Source organism: Lissotriton vulgaris, chromosome 1_1 (assembly GCF_964263255.1).
Source record: "Lissotriton vulgaris chromosome 1_1, aLisVul1.2, whole genome shotgun sequence".
NCBI classification, from domain to species: Eukaryota; Metazoa; Chordata; class Amphibia; order Caudata; family Salamandridae; genus Lissotriton; species Lissotriton vulgaris.
Genome location: NC_141685.1, coordinates 1,060,752,294 through 1,060,769,075, shown reverse-complemented (window position 1 = coordinate 1,060,769,075; position 16,782 = coordinate 1,060,752,294). Strand labels below are relative to the sequence as shown.

Here is a 16,782-nt window from a genome sequence, read left to right as displayed (position 1 = left end):
TATCATGTGGGGTGCCGCAGGGCTCCGCCCTAAGCCCCCTGTTCTTCAACGTCTATCTGGCCCCCCTGGCTGACGTTGTGGAGTCTTACGGAGTCAGGGTGGTCTCTTACGCCGACGACACACAGCTGGTGTTCTCCTTTCGGGACCACTCGGACTCCGCATTCCTCAACTTTCGCCAATGCCTTAATAACATCAGTGGCTGGATGACTACGAACCACCTTAGATTGAACGCAGATAAAACTGAGGTTCTGTTCTTTAATCAGAAAACCTCTATTCCCTCTTCTTGGTGGTGGCCTACGGCTCTTGATCCTGCCCCATCCCCGGTTCACTCGGCACGGAATCTTGGTTTCCAATTTGATGACTCCCTGTCATGTAAAACTCAGATCAATAAAGTTACTTCCGCCTGCTTCATGAAACTACGCATGATAAGAAAGATCCTCCCTTACCTCCCCATGGATTCCCGCCGCACAGTTACCCAGGCCCTTATCACGTCCCACTTGGATTATGCCAACAGCCTCTATGCAGGGGCTCCCCAGTACCTGATTGGTCGGCTGCAGATTGTCCAGAATGCTGCAGCCAGACTGATCGGTAATATCCCGTACCGTCAATCTGTCTCTGCATATCGGAGGAAACTCCACTGGCTCCCTGTGGCTAGCCGCATCCAGTTTAAGGTCCTCACTCTTACCTATCGAGCCGTCAACAACTTCGGTCCTACTTACCTGAAAAATCGGGTCTCGATATCCCGCTCCACCAGATCCTTGAGATCCAATGACCTCCGCCTCCTGATCTCGCCCCGTTTTAGACTGTCCAGAACCGGTGGCAGAGGTTTCGGTGTCATTGCTGCCAGACTTTGGAACTCCCTTCCACTTGAGCTGAGGTTTTGTCCCTCTGAAACCATCTTCCGAGCCAAACTTAAAACCTGGCTCTTCTCCTGACTCTAGTCTCCCTTTCATCGCCTTCTTTTTCACTTCCCCTTTCACTTGGTAACCCCTGGATTTTAGCGCCGGGACACCCCTTCGGGGGTAGCTGCGCGCTCTACAAACTCCATAAAATAAAATAAAAATAAATAATTATCAAAAAATGCCATTTCTTTTACAGTTGTTCGTCTTCATAATTCCATATTAATACAATATTCTGCAGTCATAAACATACAAGGTTTATAAATGAATTATACCAAAGAGCATTTCATCTGAAATGATTTTTTTCTGCGATTGCCCCAGGAAAAGAATAAATATATATAATCAAATTACAACCACACAAATACACACACACACTCACCACAGCTACATTCCACTGCGGGCCAACACTGTATGCACCTTAATGTTTCTAACGATTGACATATGAGTAGTGTATTTAGGAAATTGTACCGTATGCATAGTTTAATTCAAGAGTAACTCACAGACCATTGTAGCCAAGTTTACTCATCCTCACCTTGGTTAAAGGAACCGCTATGACGTGACAAGGCTCATGGGGGAACCTGGAATATGGGGCATTACGTACCACTGCCCTTCCAGTCACGAGCATGTCTAATAATGGTACACCGTAGTGTAGTGTCTAAACACATTCTACCACGACTGTGCCTGCCGAAATGATTATGCAATGTCAATTTGTAACTATGGGCGATCCGACAACCCGATAGGATTATATAATTTTATTCGGATTGAGTCATTCATGTTTAATGTCCAACTATGCCTTGAAATGTACTGTAATCACTTGTACCCGATATGATGATATAATTTTATTCGTGTTGACCCATTCATGTCTAAATGTCCAACTATGCCTGGAAATGTATTGTAATCACTTGTATCCGTTGGTGCTGTTCAATGCCGCTCTTTTAATTGCTTGCGAATCACAGACTGTAACGAAAACTTTGGTGAAGTCTTTCTTCTATCACTATCGCTCCTCACCGGACCCCCACCGGCGTGCGACGCACGCAAGCGGGACGCTAATTAACGTCTTCGCTACTGAACAGGTTCCTTGCCTGATTCAGAACGCGGACACAAGACGCCTCCGTCCAAGGTGAGAGGCTGCCCCTCCCTAGACTCACTGCCCTTGATAGGCTCTTATTTTCTAACGTACGCCCTTCTAATGTAGGCCTATCTTTTAGCAGTGACCTCGACGGCACCCTTGAGGAAGAAGAACTCACTCTTCTATCTGGGGTAAGTGCATGCCCCTTGCACCTTTTAATAGATGCCCCCTTCACCACTCTTGACTAGATTCTAATGACAGCTCCTCTCACTACAGATGAGGACGCCGCCATCCCCAGTAAATCAATTGATACGAGGCACTAGATGAACCAGTTTCCTAGCAGTGATAACAACATCACCCTTGAAGAAGAGGACAATACCCTTCTTAATGGGGTAAGTGCAGGCGCCCTTATTGCATCGCTAAGTATATAGCCCAGATAACGCTGTTTACTAGGTTTTAATGGCAGCACCTCTTAATACAGATTAGGACGCCGCCACTGACTGATACGGGGACTCAGTGAGCCTTAAGAAAACCTCTGGAGTTGCCAGACAATACCTTGCATTATGTATTGATTACACTGACTACCCTGATTTGCACACGGGTAAGGCTCTGACAGTGCTCTGACAGCACACTTGCTAATTGTTTTTATCCCTTGCACAACCCTGACACACTACTATTTATACCTAGGAGCTTGACACGCCCTTGGTACTGAGGTTGCCCTCCCGTCCTGCAGAACACCCGCAGGCTGAGGCACCCACTTACCCCAAAGCATTAAGTCGGGTCAAAATGTCGACGCCCCCACAACCACTCTTGGACCACGAACCGCCCCATTTTTTTAAAACCTGCCACACAAGAATCTGTATTGTTACATAAGTGATATAACAATGTTTGAATACTAAATGTGGCCAAGATAAAAGTGACTGAGATCGGATAAACAGTCTATATTTCTTTTTAAAAACACACCAACCTTTGCTCTTTCTACTCACCCTTTCATTCCTTGAGCACCTCTCTCTTGCACGTTCTTAGGAGTATCCTCCTTGTGTACCATAATTGTCTATAAGTAAATGAATCTTTAATTTACTGTTGAAATTTGGTGGAATAAAAATTCCTTTGTTCTCCAAAATATATTAGTCTTGGTTGTTGCATTATCAGTCTAATGATTGTATTTAATACTGTGAGCAATTCATGCTAAAGCTCAAAAGAAGGAACTCACGATTACAGGCTTGCTTTGTTCCATCTTAAATTAAGGTCTAGGACCATTGTTTTTCATAACGAACTGTACCCAGGTCCAGTACCACTTTGGGTCACCCCATTTTTGATAATGGGTGAAGGCTGCGGCGGCGTACCCATCGTGACACGCCGTCACTTACCTCTTCCTCTACGAGGAAAAAAGACCGTACCCATCCAGTCGGTCGACCACAAAATCGTCACAACCGTTCATGCCATCAATCAAGAGGCAGACACAATTCTCAGCAGTTACGCAGAAGAGAACTTGGCCCTGGTTACCTTCACAAGAACAGTGCAAGCAAACCAAAGATGAACTGCTGAAACAATTTGCGAGCCTCTTTGAAGGTCTGGGGTGCACCAAAAGACCCCCTGTGAAGCTACATATCGACCCCTTGGTGACACCACCAGCACTCCACCACAGACAAATTCTCTTCTACTTTTGGGCACTGGTGGAATGGAACAGGAATTACAGAAATGAGGGAATCAGTGGGTAATCGAGAAGGTGTCGGGCCAACCCCCGGGTATCTCCCATGGTCATCGCAAAAAAAAACACAGCAACTGTGAACAATCAGACTGTGCATCGATATGCGCCTCCCCAACAAGGCCATCCGAAGAGGGCCACATCACACCAATGATGGATGAAATCGTGGCAGATGTCAACAGATCCCGGTGATTTTCAAAGCTAGACCTAAATGCAGGGTACCACCAACCGGTCCTGGCAGAGGAAAGTAGATATATCACAACATTCAGCACTCATCTGGTGCTGCAGTGCTACAAGTGCCTCGATTTTAGGATATCATCAGCAGCAGTGGGTGTTCCAGAACTCAATACACAAAATTTCGACAGGGCTGCCAGGTGTACTAAATGTCAGTGATGCATTCTCATTCACTCCTCTTCTGCAGACGAGCACTACAGGCACTACAATCATCTCCCAAGGACCCTAAAACGCCTTCAAGACCATGGAGTCACCCTGCACCGGGAGAAATGCTTATTCTTCCAATGAGAAATAGATTTCTTTGGGTACATCTTCAAACAGGAGGGAATCCAGGTGGACCCGCGAAAGTCTCAAGCCATAAAAGACACGCCACCCCCCCCACCACTTTGTCAGAAGTGTGAAGTTTCCTGGGGATGGCCACGTACTGTGGCCAGTTCATTCCAGACCTAGCTACAATCACAGAACCACTAAGGAATCTCACCCGATCAGACACCAGGTGGAAGTGGGAACAAGAAGAAGTTGCAGCATTCCAGAAAATCAAGAGCACTCTCCTTGACACCACCACCCTGGTATACTTCAACCCCATCAAGCACACTGTGCCCTGGGAGCGGTACTCACATAGGAGCAAGAGCCGGGAAGGTGAGACTCTCTGGCTTTTGCCAGCAAGTCCCTCTTACCCACCAAAGCACGATAAGCTCAAATAGAGCAGGAGGCTCTAGCTATAAGGTGGGCATGCCGGCACTTCCACCTCTACATCTGCAGCCAGCCTTTCCAGGTCCTTACGGACCACCAGCCGCTGGTACCCCTCTTCAGAGGGTCGGCGCCTCACACACCCCCCCTGGATCGAGCGCTGGGTACCGGTTTGCAGCAGTACCAGATGGAGATGATCTATCGACCAGGCGTGAAAACCTGGCGGATTTCCTCTCCCACCACCCAGCTTCATAAAGGAGCCCTGAAGGGGTACCAGAGACCAAAGTGATGAAGGCGCACATCAACATGATGTCAGCGGCCAAGTGCCTCAAGGCCCTAACCCCAGCGGACATTACTGAAGCAGCCAAAGCTGACCCAATCCTCATTAAAGTGCACAACGCCGTCCAAGGGGGAGCGTGGCAACCTTCCTATGGCACGTCAGGGCAGGAGAGGGAGTACCTCACAAAGATGTGGAGAGTACGGAATGAGCTGATCGTGACCCTGGAGGGCATGCTACTGTGAGGATCCCAAATTGTGGTCCTGTCAAACCTACATCACCACGTCACCCAACTGGCCCATGGGCGGCACCAAGGGGCCATGAAGATGAAGGCAAGAATGCGGGAGAAGGTTTGGTTCCCATGACTGGAAGAACGAGTAGAGGAGAACGTGAGAAGGTGTCCAGCCTGCCAGCTGACCAGTGTGCCAGAACAGCCAGCACCCCTTCAGACAGAAGAGCCTGCAAAGGCACCCTAGGAGAAAGTAAGCATAGACTTTGGGAGCTTCCCAGACGGCAGGATGACCCTGATCATGATGGACAGCTATTCGGAATACCCAGTGGTTGAGGTCATCGGCTCTATCGTGTTCACCCGAGTAGTCAACATTCTGGAGAAGATATTCGCAATGTTCGGATGCCCTGAAGAGATCAAGAGCGACAATGGACCCCCTTTTCAAGGAGGGGAGTTTTGCAAGTTCATGCAACTTAACGGAGTATGACACCGCCGCATCACCCAACAGTGGCTGCAGGCAAATGGAGAAAAGAATTTATGCCTACACTCAACCAGATATTGTGAATTGCAGTTGCAGAAAGCGCAGACCTAGAACGTCAACTGCAGCTATTCTTGTGGGACTACAGAAGCACGCCACGCAGCACCACCCAGCAAGCTCCCTGGACGCTCATGTTCAACGGGCCATGTCGGGACACCATCCGTGTGTGCCCTGTCTGGACCCCACCCACGTACAACGAGGAGGAAGCCCAAGCATGGCGAGAACAGCAGAACCTGGCTGGTAGCTACAGAAGAAGACCCAGGCACCGCCGCCTACAATCAGGAGACAAGGTGATAATCAAGGACAGGAGGCCGGACCCCATACAAACCAGGCCACTGGACAGTGGTGGATGTCAAGAGGACTATGGTGACCGCAGAGAAAGATGGAGATACTGTGACCAGAAACATCTCCTGGTTCAAGGAAGTGGAAGGAGATTTCTCAACCCCAACCAGAGAGAATGAAGTCACAAGGGTTTTGGGTCATCATGGGAGGACGAGAGCGTCCAACTGGACTCCCAAGCGGGTGGCCAACCCACAACACCAGTTGAGGCTGCCCCAACTCCTGTGGTGATGCCCCGGAGGCAGCTGAGTGCCCGGGTGGCTGAAGTCGGCACCCCAGATACCGCCTGTGAGAAACACCTCTCTCCTGCCCCGAGCTCTCAGCTAAAAAACTTTGCATGCCATTCAACGAGCCAACATCAGAATACAAAGAAAAAGAACTGAGTTAAGATGAGATGTGACAGGTAATCTGTCCTGTAGTTCACCCGGTGTGAAGCTGTAAATGTTGCACTCAATCCCTCGGGCCAGGCGTGGCCAAAGGCTATAAATCAACTGGGCAATGATCACTCGTGGTCATTGGCCCACCAGTTCCAATACTCAATGTCACTGCGTACTTTGTTCTGCGCAGTGCGCCAGGCCTAAGCACCCCCTACCTCACTACACAATCCTCAAGTGGGAGTAGAGTGAGCGCACCCCCCTCAAGCATGTGACCCACAGTTCAGAGAGAACACCAAACAAACATAAAGCCAAAATGCAAACGCTTGCAAAAACCCCTTCGTTGTCACAAGCACAGTTAGATACATCATATGGTGCTGCAGTGTCAGCTCAACTCATGCTGAGAGAGTCACCAAGCCCTAGGGCCGAGACTGGAGCCGTCGCCTCGGCCTGAACTTAAGCGCCAAAAAAACTGACAATGTTAGTAGCATTGCATGTCCGCAGAGGCACGCAGCCTTCTGGTAAAGAAGGCAGTGCTGCATTTCCATTGTATGCCTTATACGGCAAGGAAACATAAGATTTATTTTAAACCCAGGCAGTTGAATGGAGCACCTCCCTCCCCCACTTTGATATTTGTACAAATAACCCTTATTATATGGTTTTTAGGTCTCGCGCCTAGCGTTGCAGAGCGCAGCATTGCTGGTAAGACCTCTTGTAAGGGGTTTTCAAAGCTGACCTCACGCTCGTCCGTGTGATCAGGCTTTCGCTGGCAGGCATTGGCTTCCGTGTGCCTTTTAAAAAAAAAAAAGGCACGCGATTGGGCAAAGGCGGGCGAATGTCCCGCCTTTGCAACGCCCATTCCCGTCCGTGTCTAGCACGCGCAGCAGCGCGCGTTCGCCTCGCTGCTCCTGCTGCACTCCCTCCTTCGCTCCTCTGTGGTGCGCGAGCACCACTAGTTTACTTCTGTAGTTCTCACTGGTGATTAATTCCCGAGTTTTCATGGTGCCGCTTTGACTCAAAATGTAACTCTACAGCGCCTCTTTCAATTCTATTGTATGGAGCATAGCCGCCAAAGTTTCGAATTGTTATGTGTGACATTTTCATAGAATTGTAATAATGGGTGATATTTCCGTGAATATGAGTAACACATTTGGTGAAGCAAATTCAAGCAATGAAGACGAGGGAAACAGTGGGGCTGAATAAAGAAGCTGTAATACAAAGTCACCTTAGTAGTGAGTTAAAGTATTTTACACGACCTGCAGCACAGCACCCTCTGAATGCAGGAAAGCAGCTGCCTGATTGTGTGCTGACAACAAAAGGAATTTGTGTTAATTAACACACTCTCAGGCAGAATGTCTACTGGGGGCGGCAGGGAGTCCGAGGCAGAGCGCTTGCAAGTGACGCCGGAGCCGGTGGGGCCCCAGAGCAGTACTGTAGGACAAGATGAGCTGCCTGACAAAGAGCGACACAGCAGGACCAGGCGCAGATCTCTCAGCAAGTGCTAAACTTGCAAAAACTGAGGCCACTCAAGCATCAGTGACTGCATCCCACAGAGGTGACGGAGAGAGGAGGAGGGGTGTCTCTATGGTGGTACGAGAACTCGTAGCAGAGACTCTGGGGTCAGGGACTTTCGCAAAGATGTGCTACTTCAACACTCGTTTCACCAATTTATCCAACTCTTCCTGAGAAGCTTAGGTATGCTGACTTCTCCCTTTCCCTTATTTTTGCGCCCCTCACATACACACCTTTGCCCTACTGTAAACGTGGCAGGCCTTACAGTGATCCGTGCGGCTAGTTTTGCAAGCGCCCACAAAATTCTGAATTTAGTGTAGCATCCAACGCACTTAATTTCCAGACATGTTTGTCCGCAGACTGGACGCTGTTCCTGATTGTAAGCACTGGTGCACCCGGGGGCAGGCTGAGACTTATAGCGGTGCAGGCCGTGTGCTGGGGCAGGGGCTGCTTCTGTATCAGGCGCCATCGCTGCTGCAGTGCTAAGGCTGTGTTGCTGGTGCCATCTCTCGCTCCACTAAGCCAGGCATTGGCTGCCTTCCATGCCCGCTCTCAGAGGGAACTGCTGGTGAGCATACCTCGGGAGTAGTACCAGTGTCCACTTCCCAGGCCACGTCTGGTTTGCTGGATGTGGTAAGAACTAAAGAATGGGGTCTGGGCCTGCGCTGCTGTTGTGACTGTCGCTGCAGGGGAAGTCGATAATGCGCTGGGGAACCTGCGGTGGAGGAGGAGATGAAAAGCGTGTGGAGTGTTTCTTAGCTGTCTTCGTGGTTTTAAGCCAAGCTGTGTGTCATTTTAGACATGTTTCAGTTTTGTTTTCTCGTAATTGGGCAGCATACATTACACGCTACTACCCTTGTGTCCAAAATGTTACACCGTGCCTATCTCTTCACAGCTACAGCTTCATTTTGTTTCTCTGCAGTGAACACTAATGCTTTGCCAGTGGGTACCACTTTGCAGTTAGTCTGAGGCGCCCAGTGCTTACCCTTCTCATGTACACAGCTCCCTCTGCACAGCCCTAATCTACCCCTGCGGCTCTGGTCCCGTGTTCACTCTCTTCCTGCCACCCTGCCCACTCTTCTTGTTTAAAGTAAATTTTGCTTCAGCTGCTTGTCCACTCTGCTTAGCTGACTGTTGTACCTCCCCGGTCATCTTACTAACAGACACATTCTGCCTAGCTGACTCTGGTGTCCCTACGTCCAGTTTCACCCGGCCCTAGTCTGCCCACCCTCCTATCTATTACTACCTCTCCTGCAGTTACATTGTCCCTCAACCTTGTGTCCCCCAGTGTCAAACTGATGCCTTTATATATCTAACTATATGACATCTGTCCATTCAAATCATGTTGCCATCTACTCGGCTAATTTCTGTTCCTCTCTGATTACAAACTACATGCTAAGACACTGCCCTTGCTGTCCCTGGTGCCCGTCCCTCTCTACCAGCCCAACCTTCCTAGCCCTTCTGCTAATCGCGGCACAGCCACATATCCTCAGTCATGTTACATTTCTATACTAAGCCAATTCACAGCCCTCTACATTTCTCTTTCAACATACATTTGGATTTGTTCTACCACACTACATCCTCATGTCCCACTCTGCTCCGTCGCATGTACGTCCCTCATTGCTCAGCCTAGGTGCTGCCCATTTGCCTATGCTCACACACTGTCTATCCTTCAAAAATAATCTGGTTGGCTCTAACTCCTAGGCCACGGATTCCCCCAAATCAGATCCAGCCTAGCTTTGTCAGGCCACCTCTACCTGTCTTGCCAACTCCTGTTCCTATCTTCTCAGCCATACTGTGTTCGTCTCTAACCAGCTTTACTGTTTCTGATGACCACTCATCTCTCCCTGGCCTTTCTTTGCCCAGCCTCTTCATGTCGGTTCCCTGCAAAACTCTTCCTGTCACTTCTACCCATTTCCTGTCACACCCTCTGTCACTCTCTTCTCAAACCACTTCCTGTAACTATCTTGCTAAGCCACTTTATGTTACTCTTTGCCCAGCCACATCTTTGTACCAGTCCCGTTCTGCTCTTTCTATCCAGGCAGTCCCTCTAACCACTCTCTGTCCAATAAATTCTCACTTTTCTATTTCCAGCCACCTTAAAACACTCTGCTTACTCACCTTCAGCCCCTTTTGTTAATCCTTGTCTTGGTCCTGTCTTTTGGTTCTCTCCTTCTCTTGCCCCTACCTTCTCCAGCCACCTTTTTCTGCCAATCCACTGCCTCTTTATTGTGTGTCCCCAAGTGGCCTTTCCTAGACTCCTTTAACCCCTTCCCTGCTGCCGTCGGCCGTCGCGAGCACTACCTTCGTAGTGCTGCTCACGTCCAACGGCCGAAGCAGCCCCGCCAGTGCAAGAGAACGCCCGCATCGTGGCGGAATTACCGCTGCGGTTAACGGATTAAGATTCTTGGCAATACAAGGGCTGCTGCGTTATTTTAGGTTGTTCCATGGCACTACGCTTAATTTAAGCTGCCCCTGCAGCACTGCAATGGCTGTTACTCTCAAGTTGCTGCATATCTAGCCAGCCTCTGGGAAATGCTCCCTCACTCTGTTACCAGAGTGCTGCAGCTGTAGGTGCTTCTATGTTAGGCTGTTCAGGATAACTTCACTCAATGATACACAGTTCCAAACCAACACAATTACACAACACATACCTCCAATCCACACCACATAATTCCACGTCATGCCACAAAATTCAACCGCACACCACATAATTAAACGCCTCAACATGCCACTCCACAACACATAACCATCCACATAAGTGCACTTCATGAAACACACTCACACTCCACATAATTCCAATACACTCAATATTACATAATTGCTATCCACATAATTCTACTGTGAACCATGCAACATAATTCCACAACTAATGATTCTAATCCAACCCACATAATTCCACATACATCCACTCCACTCCAAAACACACGGGAAAAAGACATTGCCATTTAAAATGCCAATAGCTTTAACTCTCACAAATGCGAGACCTATTGCATTGCAAATGCTTGTTGTACTTGACACTATGTGTATACCGGGTGCTGTTGAGACGAGGCAGCCTGTGAGGTGTAGTTTCCTAATGACTAGAGAAGAGACAGGGTTGGGTCTGGCTGGGGAAGCTTCAGAGTGCGCCCTCGCGCGGCTGCATGGGGAAGCTTCAGAGTGCGCCCTCGCGCGGCTGCCCCTGCTCACCTCTGTCTTCTCCCCCTGCTTGAAGGGGAAGGCGGTTTCGCGCCGCTCCGTGCCCCAGCTGCCCGCCTTTATGGAGTTGCAGACTATGGTGTTGACGTCGCCCAAGAGGTTGAAGCGGGCGCTGAAGTGCAGGGCAATGTCCGAGCTGTTCTTGCCCAGGTTAATAACGAAGCTGCAGGGTAAGGGAGAAGAGAGAGGAAAAACATTGCGCTCAGAATAGGCAGACATAGCTTCACTGGGGCAGTGTTCTAAAATGTACCCTGGTGGACTGGGGGTCTATGTTTAAAGGGTCCTAGCGTACACTACATCTGCACAGTACATTCCCCCACCCAACTGGTTACCATGTGGTGCATGCGAGGGGCGAGGCTCAAATACCAGTGACCCCACAGGAAAACCATACAAGACACCCACTCCCGTCCACCCTTCCCTCCTCCCCGCCACCCACCTCCAGAACGGGGTCTTCTTAACCACCTTCCGTAACACGTATCAAAGCTAAAACCGGTACCACCAACTTCACCAGTTGGTCTCATGCCCTCACCACCACAGACACCCAGCCACTCACAATCTGTCCTGCCCCCTTACCCTCCAGATATCCAGGCATTTATACCCCCTCACCCACTGCCCCAGTCAGGCATTTCCTTCACCATCGCCCTCTAATTACCCCAGGAAAGTAGCTTGCCCTCGCTCTTCAGAGTAAGCCTTGCACCTTAATCCTCATGCTGCCCCTTACCCTCCAGGTACCCAGCCACTCACCACTTAAAGTGACCCCTCACCAGTGAGAGGTCTCACCGCTCACTACTTACCCCAAGATCCTCTGCTTCAGCCTTGAACACTATATGTATACCCCACCCCTAGTATACCCCGCTTCCCTCCGGCCTTATTCTCCTAATATGCTGCAGTCCTATCTACTAATACCTCACCAACCTTTAATACCCCCACACAACACTGGACGCACCAACTCCTAAACCTAGGGCCCGTCATTATATTAAGACAATGCCCCGTCTGTTTCCAGGATCACTACCCTCAGATACCCCGGCCCCATCTTCCTCTAACCACCCCTAATCAATCAATATACTTCAGATACCCTGGCCCCATTTTCCTCTACCCGCCCCCAATCAATACTTCAGATACCCCGGCCCCATCTTCCTCTGCCCACCCCCAATCAATACTTCAGATACCCCGGCCCCATCTTCCTCTACCCACCCTCACTTAATACTTCAGATACCCCGGCCCCATCTTCCTCTACCCACCCACAATCAATACTTCAGATACCCCGGCCATATCTTACTCTACCCACCCCCAATCAATACTTCAGATACCCTTACCATATCTTCCTCTACCCACCCCCAATCAATACTTAATATACCCCAGCCCCATATTCCTCTACCAATTCGCAATCAATCTAGACTTCAAGTACCCCAACCCCATATCTTCCTCTACCCCCCCCCCCCCCCAATTCAATACTTCAGATGCCCTGGCCCCTTACCCTTTAGCATCCGGTGGTATAGTGCCCATAATGTTGACCCAGTCGCCCAGCTTGAAGTTCATATTGCGCACTTCCATTTCCTGTAAGGCAAGCAAAAGACATCAGCATTGTGGGGGTGCTAGTTTCACCCCTGCACCCTTTCCCTCGTCAATATTATTCTGCGAGCAGAGGCTGTGGGCTTAGAGTGCTCTTTTACCCAAATTCAACATAAAACAAAGCTAGCCTTTATAATCTATAAATAAATATAAATGTATGACACTTGGATATCTTGAAACTCTGGCATGGAAGGCATCTGAACTTTGTGGACCAATGTTGGACACCCTGGTTTTATACTTTAATCTCAGAAGTAGCCTTGATCGCACAACGAGAAAGTAAGTGCACGTGGCAAGTTCAGGGACACTGTCCAGATTGGGGTTTATCTGACCACCATTAATATACAAAAATAGCAGGATGTTCAGTGAAGCCAGGTGGGCGGGGCCCAGAGATGCTGCTATTTTATTTTTACCCAATAGAGCAGGCTGCGTAGTTCGGAGGAGCTGAGGGGGAATGAAATTTAAGCCAGGAAAAACTATATTTGGTGTCATGGACTGCTGCCCGGCCTGAGATTAGCCTGTGGTAGCTGATCCACAAGTTTGTATTTGTTCCAGAAATCGACAGTTTACTCTTCCGTGAGTAGGCAAAAGTCCCCACCCTTCCCATCAGTGAAATCCTTGCACTGTAAAGTAAAGCCTGCAGCCCCAGGGCAGCGGGTGAGATGTAGCACAGTATTATGGACTCTGGCCAAAGGCACGATAGGTCCACTGCACAGGTCCACTGCGTGATTTCAAACTGTATCCAAACTCCCGAGAGCATCATAAGACTGACGTGTTACTTCGCCTTGAGATTTTATGTCCGCAAATGTTGAAAGAACCCTCTGATTGTCTAATGGCTCTATACCCAGTCTCGTGGTCTGTAATTGACAACAGAACCCCATGATAGGATCATGGGATCAGAACTTTGAAAGAACCCTGGGATATCTGTACCCAGTCTCATGGTCTGTGAATGTCACCAGCACCCTATGATGCCAATACAGGACCACAACATAAGGCTTTATGGCTTGTAAATGTCACAAAGACCCTACAGTGGCATTCGAGAACCACATCCGGTTACCAGCCTCATGCTGGTTCATCACTAAACCGAAGGGATGGCATGTAGTTGCCTAAAGCCCCTATGCCACCTGAAGTCCTTTAGAACAGACGAGGGCAGGAGGAAACAGAAGGCAAGGGTGAACACCACAAAAGACCAACTTTGACTGACGCTGACCAGCCTAGTGTGCAGTTCTTCAGATGGACCCATAGTGCAAACAAGGCCTGGGTGTCGCCGGGGCAACACCGGGCCATTAGAACTGTACATATGCGGTGACCGATTGAGAGGAAGTGGAGGTTTAAGACCATGACAAGAAGTGCTTAGGCACGCTGAGAGGGATCGTGAAGGACCCAATGAAACACATTCGAATCAGCCCGTATGCACTGCTAAACCCAACTATGTCCACAGAGGAATAACGACGTACCCATTGCATAACCAACCCACATCTACCAATGCTTCAAGGGTACACCCATGACCGGCTCAGGCACGCCAAATACTCTGTCATACTAGCCCATAGATTTCCAGCGTGTCAAAGAACCCACGCACACCAAAACCACACCAGTCTCACCTTTCACACGTCACACCCAACCCATCTACAGCCATCAAAGTTGACCCGCACCCTTGCTGCCATGTGCCATAACTAATTTACTACACGTACAACTTAAGGAATCAACCAACCACACTGATATTCCACCCCAAAGCACCACCACAGTAACAGACAACAAACTGAATACACTCAGTGTTACTTGACCACACCAAGCGTTACCTACACATAACCATCATTGCTGAACGAAAGACGCCAATGCCCAGACCACTGTGTATACCACACCAACCACACACCTTATGACCAACCACACTCTAGTATACACTGTTACATCTTACACAGCAGCCAACATACCAGATGTTAAGTACGCCCTCCCACACCATCACCACACCCAGACCAGCCACCACAACCTCCCAGCACAGCCATATAAAAATCAGGTCAGCTATGTGCCATAAACACCAGGGGCTGTATTATGGCATGTGTCCCGTGGGTGCAATGGGCTTGTGCCCCCGTTTTGCACACTCCCAGGGCACTTTGGTATTACAGAAAGGGCCACAGACACTTGTGAGGCCTTTTTTGTAATACAGATAATGCTGGCGCACATATAGAGTCAGTGCCTTCAACAGAAGGAATCAGGAGAGTAACAAAACTCCCCCCCCCCCCTTGCAAGGTACAAGGAGGTTGCCTCAAAGGACTCAATCAGGAGATCGGGCAGGGTACTGTGCTGAGGAGGCCGCTGTAGCTTGGAGCCCCACTTCACTGCGGGGGCCTATGTTACGTCACTGAAGGGGGTTCCCTTATTTGCATGGAGGCGTGGCCCCATCCATATATGGGAACCTCTTTGCCCCAGCGTCATTATAGACATGGGAGAAGAGGGAAAAAAAAGCTGTCAGGAGGTGCACTGTTAGTACACTCCCCTGATGGCAGCCCTCTGGGGGGAAAGGGGTCCTATTGACCCACCCCGATAGTCCCTTTTAGGCAGGCATTCACTCACTTCACCCACAAGGGGATCTCTTCTCTCCCCCTCTTATAAGTGTAGGTGGGTTGCTGCCTGCACAGTGACACACGGAGCGGCTGCTGCAAAGCAACTCAGTTTTTCACTTGAACGCACTACTCCCAGGGCAGCACGACTTTGCGGCTCCCCTGGGGCAGCGCATTCAATATAATACAGCGCCCTCTCCTTGTTTGTGCAAGACACAGTTTTTGAGAGTGTGCCCGGTGCAAACATAGCGCACACCGTATTCTGTAATATGGCCCCAGGAATTGACACAATGACCCAGTACACACAAGAGGCACATGGCCATGACTACCTAAGCATAGAAAAAAAAACCCTAGACAACAAATGACTCAACTACAAGTATTATTAAAAATCATATGCACGTCAACTGACCACCAACAAACCATGCAACTATCCGCTAATACTGGATGGGGCGAGATCAACATTAAATGCACTATGGTCGCCCTGCAGCATCAACCACTCCTCCCGCCCCCCCCAAATCTAGAATACATTACCTTTGGCCACATCCTGGCTCACAAAGGCCTACACCCTGACTGTTCTGCAACGCCCCTTAGCACACTCACTCCTCACTGAGGGACACTGGCACAGTCCCTCGCCTCCAAGCCAAATCTCGCCTAGACCCTCAGGTTTTCCATTATCGAGAAATGAGATGCGATGAAACCATTGGGGCTATTGAGGATGCACACGATGTAGTGCTTTGAGGAGCGAGTAATCGGCACTTGCACCCCATGTGACACTCCCCCCAGGAATCACACACATCCAGACAGATCTAAAGAAGAGGAGAACGTGCACCAGTCAGTGGATCCCCCTCACAATCACTGAGAGGGAGACCTCTCAAAGTGTAACACACCCACCCACCCACAGAGAGACTGTGCGCCCACGACTCGCACACAATGAATGACACTTCAAGAGAGTAACCCCACTAGAGAGACTGATCAACAGGGTGGAACGTCCACTCAGTGACTAGGTCTGTGCTGCCACCTGGGGAGACTGACGGCACACCCTTTCTCACACCAAACTTTCTAACGCCCTCCCTTGACCATACTAAGACTTCCATTCACCTCCATCGTCCGCCGACTGGGCGCGAGCTCTCCATTTCAATAATCTATTCATCCTACCACTCACCCACTGCGCCCATCCCACCTCGAATGAGTTTGAGTGCCCCAGCTCAGCACCCCCCACGCTCCATTCATCTATCTATCTATACATCCCCCATTTCTCTAACCTCTTCCATTGCTGGTTGCTCAGTTTCCATCTCTATTAATTAATACATTGATTAAGTCCCTCACCTGTCCCTCGTCTGAGTGTAACTGCTGCCGCTCTGCTCCCTCCACGGCCCTGACTAGTTCTGTTCCTTCCCCGTCCCCCTTAAATGACTAGGAAAGTGCCCGAGAGTGTCAGGTGTACCCAAAGTCACGCAGCCAATCAGCAGGGAGGGTTTGGCAACCAGCCCAGCTGGGTAAATTAAATTGACAGAGGAGGCCCAGGGCTGTAGCAGCAGTATTTATTTTGGGGGGCACAGCCCCCAGCAAAGAAAAGCACGTGTATGTG

At 49.6% G+C, this 16,782-nt stretch overlaps 1 protein-coding gene across 1 annotated transcript in view; it reads right to left on the bottom strand.

Annotated features, from left to right (window-relative positions):
* The window catches only part of LOC147748545 (galectin-1-like), a 67,626-nt gene extending 51,045 nt beyond the window's left edge, over nucleotides 1–16,581 (bottom strand). The window contains exons 1-3 of the mRNA XM_086963006.1: nucleotides 16,521–16,581; nucleotides 12,545–12,624; nucleotides 11,059–11,230 (exon numbers count right to left, since the gene is read on the bottom strand). Coding sequence (XP_086819132.1) covers nucleotides 11,059–11,230; nucleotides 12,545–12,621 — 249 coding nt within the window. The 5' untranslated portion in view covers nucleotides 12,622–12,624; nucleotides 16,521–16,581. The remainder of the gene's footprint in view (nucleotides 1–11,058; nucleotides 11,231–12,544; nucleotides 12,625–16,520) is intronic.
* Between the last annotated feature and the right edge of the window lie 201 nt (nucleotides 16,582–16,782).